We start from the raw sequence: 7,998 nt of genomic DNA, 5'->3' as shown, positions 1-7,998 counted from the left end.
CGTATTAGACAGAACTGTTAACGACGACGGCGAACAAGAGGGAGAATGTGAGCACTGTGTGCTGCTCAAAATAGAAGTCCCACCTCAAACGCATCGGCCAAACAGGAAAACTTATCAGCCGATGCCGATATTTAAAAAATGCCAAATATCGGCCGATATATCGGTCGACCACTAATTGCTTGCTTAAAAATCATAGGAATGATAAAGCACAAGCTCAGTGTTCTCAGATAAGAGTAAACTCTGTAGAAACACATTCACTCCTGTGACATTCTGCCATTTCTTTATCCTGTAATTCTAAGAAACTCGTTGCATTTATATCCAGTTATATGATGTTATCCCTTTACAGTAAGTTATTACTCTCACAAAATACCATTTCTTGAAATACGTGTAGAATTTAAAATGTCCAACAGGAAATATTTCCGCATAATGGATATTTTTGCGCTCAGCATTAATCATGCTATAGTTCGCTCTGTTCTGTGAAGTTTAGCGGAGATTATCGATTGTTGTCGGGATGAGCTTTTATGCAAAATGGAAATACGAGCATGAATCTGCAAAATTTAGAGATAAGAATCTAACCATAAAAGGTAAGTTATGTGCTGAGGAAAACGCACCTCAGACACGTTAAAAACACGCTTCTGCCAGAGCTCCTACGACACATCAGTATGCTTATGAGTTTGTTTGAAGCACTTAATATGATGAATTCTCTTGTTTAGGAGACCTTGGATCTGACAGTGTTTTTCCTGCAGCTGCTCACTGTGTCTTACACTATTTTTCAGATGGGTTTTCTGCATAGGAATGTGTTATTCACTGCAGTAAATTCCCGTGACTGGTGGAGGATTTCTGTTCAAAGCTTGCTGACACAATTAATCGATAATCTAATTCATTGTTGATTGTTTGTTGCAGCCCTAAATGAATGTAACTTATGTTTCTGCAAATATCATCAGGAATTACACAGTCGGCAGCAGACAGAGAGTGGCAGAGATTCACGCTCAAAGCTTTATCTCTCGCTCCAGATCTGCTCCAACTTTAGCACGTCAAGTCAAAACACCTTTATTTACATAGCACTTTAAACAATTCAGATTGTTTCAAAGCAGCTTTACAGTGATACACAGGAAAATTATGATTCAATGAGGCAAACAGGATTCAGTTCTGCTGTAAAGCAGCTCTAAAATGACAATAGTAACACACTAATCAGTTGAAATCAGTTCAGCACATCTCACTCCTGCGCTCAGTTATTGTCCTGACTAACACAGAACTGTGTGTGTGTGTGTGTGTTGTAGAACCTGGCGTCGCGGGAGAAGAGGCTTCAGGCTCAAGAGCGAAGACGCATCACAAACCATTTCATCCCCGTGCTGCCTCAGTTACTGGCTAAGGTGAGTCTGTGGACTGATGAGAGAGCCAGACTAGAGTTGTGATGTGAAGATATCTGAAGATGTCAGTGAAGCCTGTGTTCGCTCTCAGTTCTCGGCAGACGTCGGGAAGGTGAGCTGTTTGCTCCGAGTGCCGCTGTATTTCCAGCTGGAGGTTTACGGCACATCAGGACGCCTGGAGAAAGTACGAGCCGTCTCTGATCAATCACATCATATTCACATTTATTCATACATGTAAATCTCTTGTGTATCAAATGATGCATGAACTGTCACTCATTATTTGCGTCTGAATATGTATGTTTGGGTTCTTGACATGTGAACTTTTTTTAAGGCTGAAATGTTTTTTTCTGCTTCAGGTTTCATGTGCAAATTCGTAAATTAAACTTTATATTGTACTGGTCACTATTTGGTGTCCTTCTCCATTTTATATAATCTTTTGGCTTTTTTGAAGTTCCTGAGATGTGACAATAATTGTAAAAAACAAAACAAAAGTACAAATGTTTGGTGTATTCTCAAGTAATGAGCTCATAATAATGGTACGTACAGTATAATGACCATTTATTGTGTGTTTGATGCATAATAAAATTGTTGCAAATACATGAAGGGACAGATGAAGTGAAGCGAGAGTTTGGTGAGCTGAAGTGAGCGTCTGTCTCTCTGTGGTCTCTCAGAGTCTGGACCTGCTGCTGTCTCAGGTGTGTGACATCATGCTGAAGCACCGCGAGGAGTGTGTGTTAGAGGCTTGTGTGCGTGTGTTGTGTGCCTTGTGCAGTGATTGCTACAGCTTCTGTGGTCGAGCCGAGAGAGCCGTCAGTCAGCTGCTGGATTCAACCGTGGAGAAATTCAGCTCAAACCTGGCTGAGATACTGCAGGTACACAAACACACCTGAGTCTGAAGCAGCATCACAGACGGCCAGCACCTGCACTCTCAACACTAGTCCTACACAACAACACTGCCTCGGCCAATGCACGAGTTCAAAGCAGATCTGACAGAAAATTACACACTTCAGCTCTAATGAATTTATGATTTGTTTTTCTGTAACTGAATTTCCCCAAAAGGAGGTTTTGTCAGATTTTGCTTGCTTCTTGAGACAAAAACTATAGCTGAGCTGTGTGTGTGTGTGTTCTTCAGGGATCGGCTGATGAAGATGATTTGTATGGAGCTGCTTCCTCTCTGAACATTCTAGCCATCTTCAGCAGGTGTGTGTGTGTGTTTATGTGTGATTATGGTAGATAGTACTGAAGGGTCTCTACAGTGTGTTTTTGTGTGTCAGTGCCAGAGATTTGACCGGAAGGAACCTGTTTGAGTTCTGCTTTCAGCTGCTGAAGATGGGAATAGAGACGAGAGAAATCAACGAGAAGGTCTCTCTCTCACACACACACACACACACACTGGTTTCCATATCTTATGGAGACTCTCCATAGGTGTAATGGTTTTTAAACTGTACAAACTGTATTTTCTATCCCCTTACCCTCACAGATTTACCTGATCATTGTGTTTATGAGAGATCCTTAATAATAACAGTAAATCATCAGAGATCTGTGTGTGTGATTATTGTGATGTTTACATTCATATCTCATCCACACCTCCATAGAAAGTTCTTGACCTTAGGCTAATCTAGCATTATATGTTCATGCTAATTACATGAAAACACTGTTGTGCATTCTCTTACACTCACACTCATTATAACGTCATTGTGTGTGTGTGTGTGTGTGTGTGTGTAGCTGATGGTTCCAGCTCTTAAGTGTTCAGTCTTTCATCTGTTCTGGAAAGGAACGAAGATCAAGCAACACACTCCAGCAAGAGACAAGGTGCGTCATCTTCATCTCTGTGTCTCTGTTCGTTCTCCTTGTGTTTGTTCGAATGTGGCTGAATCTTCAATCAGACTGGGTACAATGACTTCCTGTCAAATCACAGGAAACATGAATTTGAGACTGTGGGGTGTGTGTGAACGCTGCTTTACTGTCACACTGATGGATCTGAAGGTGCTCTGAGTCTGTCTGATAACCTTTCCAACAGTTTTGCTTGTTCGGGCCCAAATCAACCAAGTCACTTTTGTTTGTATAGTGCTTTTCACAATACTCATTATTTCAATTCTTTTCAGAAAATCGCGTTGATATTTATAATATCTTCATGCCTTGTAGTTGCATTTATCAGATTAGTGCTGGACGAAAATATAGTTACATTTTGTGGCGATAAGTTGAGCTTAGCTATATAGTATAAATCGCTTTCTGTGAGTTTCTGTATGTATGCTGATAAACGTTTCAACTGATGGATCAAGGCTGCGATTCTAACACTGTCCACTGGAGGGACCCGTAGGATAAGCAATCTGTTAGGTCTGATCATTTCAGTTTCCATCAGTTTGAATACTAAATGTATAGGAACAGTTCATTGGTAGTGCATTCACAAAATAGTTTTATATGTTTTTTATCATTAGGTCCCGAGCACTGTGGTGCAAAGACCCTATTGCAATCGCTCGTTTATTATTCTTCTTCTAAAAAGAATCGCTTTTTTGAGGGCCTAAACATGCTCAAACTCATGAAACTTTGCACACACGCCAGAAGTGGCGAAAATTTACGTCTGGTATGGGTTTCAGAAGAGGGCGTGGCAAAATGGCTCGATAGCGCCACCTATACACTTTCAGCAAAGTATTATCAATCTTAAACGCATTTACATTTCATCATTTAGCTTTTATCCAGAGTGACTCACAAGTGAGGAGAACAATAGAAGCAATTAAACCGATTAAACCAATAAAAGGGCTACAATATGTTAGTCCCAGTCAGTCTAATCCAGTACACATAAAGGGTTTTTTAATAAATACAAAAAAATAGAGTAGAAACGTAATAGTAAAAAGTGTTAGTATTCATGAAAGACCCATGCACTCCCATGCACACTGTTTTGCTAAAGACAGGTTTGTCTGTCTGTCAGGCGGAGCTGAAGCGTGTGATGAAGGCTCTTCACTCATTCTGTGTGGTGTGTCAGAGCTGTCTGTCCGTGGCTCAGAGTCGCATCAGGAACCAGGTACAGCCCTCAGTCCTCAGTCTCAGACACACAGGGGTTTAGACTGTCGATCTGAATCACTCTGCTGCTCACATCACACCACATTTGTTCTAGTCTCACCGCAGCGCTGTGCAAACTACACAACAGCAGGGACTTTGACCAACAGTGAAACCCAGCCGATGACAAAAACACACAAGAAACTGTGCGACTGCTTGTTCAGCTCTAGAGTATGGAGCCGCTGTCTCTGAGCTTCTGTCGACTGGATTTGTTGTCAGTGAATGAGATTGAGGCTCGTCATGTGTTTGTTGTGTCCGCAGGCGTTTGTGTGTCTGTGTGACCTGCTGCTCGTCTTCGGGAAGCTGTGTGAAGGAGACGGTTCTCCGCTGCAGCTCTTCAGTCCTGACGACTCTCTCAAAGCAGAAATGGCTTCCTTCATCATCGACTACGTCTTCAGCGAGCCTGACGAAGATCTGGCTGGTACACGGATAAAGAAAGACACTTACACACACATTTACTCTAACTTTCTCCTAAAGCAGTCGTCTTTTGATAAGAAGATTGCGTGTGAAATGCAGATCTTGATCAGATGTAAGTAGCTCAGCAGGATTGTTCTGCAGGTGAGGAAGAGTGTGAGGAGATGAAGATGGCTGCTTTGCTGCAGAGGAGGAATCAGCTGGCTGGATACTGTAAACTCATCATATACGGAGTCCTGGAGCTGCGAGCCGCCACAGACATACTCAAATACTACAATAAGGTGTGTGTGTGGAGTAAGAGAAAGATTGAGCCTCATTTATGAAACATACGTCATATATGATCCTGACTTCTAAACCCTGGATTTTATTGTCAAAAGTGAGGAAGAAAGCAGGTTTACTAAAGGCATAAATTGACGTGAACTTTTTCTGTAACCCTAACCCAACTGAAGAGCATGAACTTCACCAGTAAAATAAAAAAAAATCACAATATGCATTAATATTATTATATGCACAAATTAGCAACTTCCTCATAATAGCGTAACTGAAATAGATTAATTAGATATGATTTCCTAAAATAATTATATATATATATTATGCACTTGTTCACACTGCGCTTGAATTTAAGATGAACTGTGATTTATAAAGAGGGACACAGTTAGGAACATTTAAGAGCAGGCTGAACGTTTTATAAATTCTTGGTAGAAACAATTTAGAATTTGTTGTATGTTTACAAATTAGGATCATTATACGCACATCTTTATAAATGAGCCCATTCTGTGCTGTGAAAATGTTTTTAATAAATAATGACCAGGTAAATAACAGTGTTAATGTTGTAATGTTTAAGTTATTCTTTATTTTTTGTAGTTCTACAGGGATTTCGGTGACATCATCAAAGAGACTCTCAGCAAATCCAAGATGATCAGCTCAGTGGAAAGTGCCAGGACTGTGTGCTTGTGTCTGCAGCAGGTGTGTGTGTGCTTGTGTCTGCAGCAGGTGTGTGTGTGTGTGTGTGTGTGTGCTTGTGTCTTGCATGTGTGTGTGTGTGTGCGTGTGTCTGCAGCAGGTGTGTGTGTGTGTGTGCTTGTGTCTGCAGCAGGTGTGTGTGTGTGTGTGTTCATTCAGCGGTTCTTTGGCGTTTTCATCTCTTTGTTCATTCTGTGTGTCTGTCTGTGTGTGTGTGTGTGTGTGTGTGTCTGTCTGTCTGTTTGTGTGTCTCTGTGTCTGTGTGTGTGTGCAGCTCTTCTCTGGGCTGGAGCAGGACAGGCGTGATGAGGAGTTGTCAGAGATCAGATTGCTGGCGAAGAAACTGGCGATGAACTTCAGCATCAACCTGCGTCTGATCCGTAAACCACTGCTGGCGTTACACCAGTGTGTATTCACCCTCTCATTACGCTCTCTCTCTATTTCTCTCTCTCATCTGTGGCCGTTTGTGGTTTGCGTAGGGATGGCATCCGTTTCGCGAGTCAAGGGCTTGATAAGGGAGACCTGATGAATTTGAGTTTTCTGGAGATTCTGAGTGAATTCAGTTTCAAAGTCCTGCAGCCTGAGTGCAAGCAGCTGTGAGTATCATTGACGCTCCGTTCACTGAGATCAACCGTATTCAGCTGCTCATGCGATTACAACACGGGATGCATCACCCATATGAAGAATAAAGCAACAAACTCTTTATTCCTGCTTTACTTCTTCGTTCAGAAGAATTAGGGTAAATTCATCCTGGGAAGCTCCATTTGGAAGGGACTTATTTACCAGAGAAATCTGTTTCATGTACTGTGCGGTTGTACGTCTGTGTTTTTCTCACACAATCCCAGAGCAAATTCCCTGCTGATTTTCAGCTAAAGCCCTATCTGGACAGTTTCTCATTGGGACGTCTGTAAAAACAAATATTGAACACAGAGATCACGATATTGATATTCCTCTGCCAGATAAAATGCTTTCTACTGTCCTGCAGTCAGTCTGTGTGTGTGTCTATGCTGCAGGTCGCTGTATCTGCGCCGTGTGTTTGCCTCAGTGATCAACAGTGAGTTTGTGAAGATGTACGAACGATCGCTGACTTCAGGATCCAAAGAAACTCCAGCAGCAGCAGAAAAACCCAGCAGGAAACGCAGACGCACACACAGTAAGTACACACACACACACACACTCACCCTCACACACACACACACACACTCACCACACACACACTCTCTCACACACACACAGAGACACACTCACACACACACACACACACAGAGACACACACACACACACTGGTTCAACTTTATTAGTGAGGACATTTCATAGGCTCAGTAGCACATACAGTGCTGTTCAAAAGTTTGGGGTATTTTTAAAAATTAATTAATACTTTTATTAATCAAAAATGCATTAAATCAAAAGTGACAGTAAAGACATTTATAATGTTTCAGAAGATTTCTATTTGAAATAAATGCTGTTCTTTTGAACTTTCTATTTATCTGTGAATCCTGAAAGATAAACTGCATCTCGGTTTCCAGAAAAATATCGTGCAGCACAACTGTTTTCAACATTGATAATAATCAGAAATGTTTCTTGAGCAGCAAATCAGCATATTAGAATGATTTCTGAAGATCATGTGACACTGAAGACTGGAGTAATGATGCTGAAAATACAGCTGCGCATCACAGAAATACATTACAGTTTAACAGATATTCACATAGAAAACAGATATTTTCATGTTTTTCTGTATTTTTGATCAAATATATGCAGCCTTGATAAACAGAAGAGACTTTCAGAAACATTATAAAATCTCCCAGACCACAAACTTAGCCCTACAGCTGTTCCAGTGATGGTACGTGTGTGTGTGTGTGTGTGTGTGTGTGTGTGTGTGTGTGTGTGTGTGTGCAGCCACCATCTGCCTGCTTCAGTCATCCACGATCTCCAACAACTGTAAGAAAAAGACGTTTCATTATCATCCATCTCAACTAAAGCTACCATTGTCCTGTTTCCTTACCTGCGCTCTGAGCTTCAAAATAAAGAACAGTTACTGCATTTCACTGTTTCTGAGTCTGCATTCCATAACACCCATTCACTTCCATTCATTTTCTTAAATTCCAGATATTCAAAGCAGCCATGAAATGAATCTTAAATCTTAAAAGAAAACTTTAAAGATATTGAAATGTTTTATTTAAATCAAATAAAAAAA

General features: G+C 41.0%; 1 protein-coding gene across 1 annotated transcript in view; it reads left to right on the top strand.

The window, feature by feature from the left end:
* The window catches only part of stag3 (STAG3 cohesin complex component), a 15,957-nt gene that overhangs the window by 5,749 nt on the left and 2,210 nt on the right, over window positions 1-7,998 (top strand). The window contains exons 9-21 of the mRNA XM_016522992.1: window positions 1,281-1,373; window positions 1,462-1,554; window positions 2,042-2,242; window positions 2,503-2,570; window positions 2,645-2,732; window positions 3,096-3,182; window positions 4,300-4,392; window positions 4,689-4,848; window positions 4,986-5,122; window positions 5,706-5,807; window positions 6,079-6,209; window positions 6,284-6,400; window positions 6,818-6,957. Of these exons, the coding sequence (XP_016378478.1) occupies window positions 1,281-1,373; window positions 1,462-1,554; window positions 2,042-2,242; window positions 2,503-2,570; window positions 2,645-2,732; window positions 3,096-3,182; window positions 4,300-4,392; window positions 4,689-4,848; window positions 4,986-5,122; window positions 5,706-5,807; window positions 6,079-6,209; window positions 6,284-6,400; window positions 6,818-6,957 (1,510 nt within the window). The remainder of the gene's footprint in view (window positions 1-1,280; window positions 1,374-1,461; window positions 1,555-2,041; window positions 2,243-2,502; window positions 2,571-2,644; window positions 2,733-3,095; window positions 3,183-4,299; window positions 4,393-4,688; window positions 4,849-4,985; window positions 5,123-5,705; window positions 5,808-6,078; window positions 6,210-6,283; window positions 6,401-6,817; window positions 6,958-7,998) is intronic.

Source organism: Sinocyclocheilus rhinocerous, unplaced genomic scaffold (assembly GCF_001515625.1).
Source record: "Sinocyclocheilus rhinocerous isolate Xijiao unplaced genomic scaffold, SAMN03320098_v1.1 scaffold2736, whole genome shotgun sequence".
Taxonomy (NCBI): Eukaryota; Metazoa; Chordata; class Actinopteri; order Cypriniformes; family Cyprinidae; genus Sinocyclocheilus; species Sinocyclocheilus rhinocerous.
The sequence above is the reverse complement of the archived record's forward strand: the minus strand, read 5'-3'. Positions and strand labels throughout refer to the sequence as shown.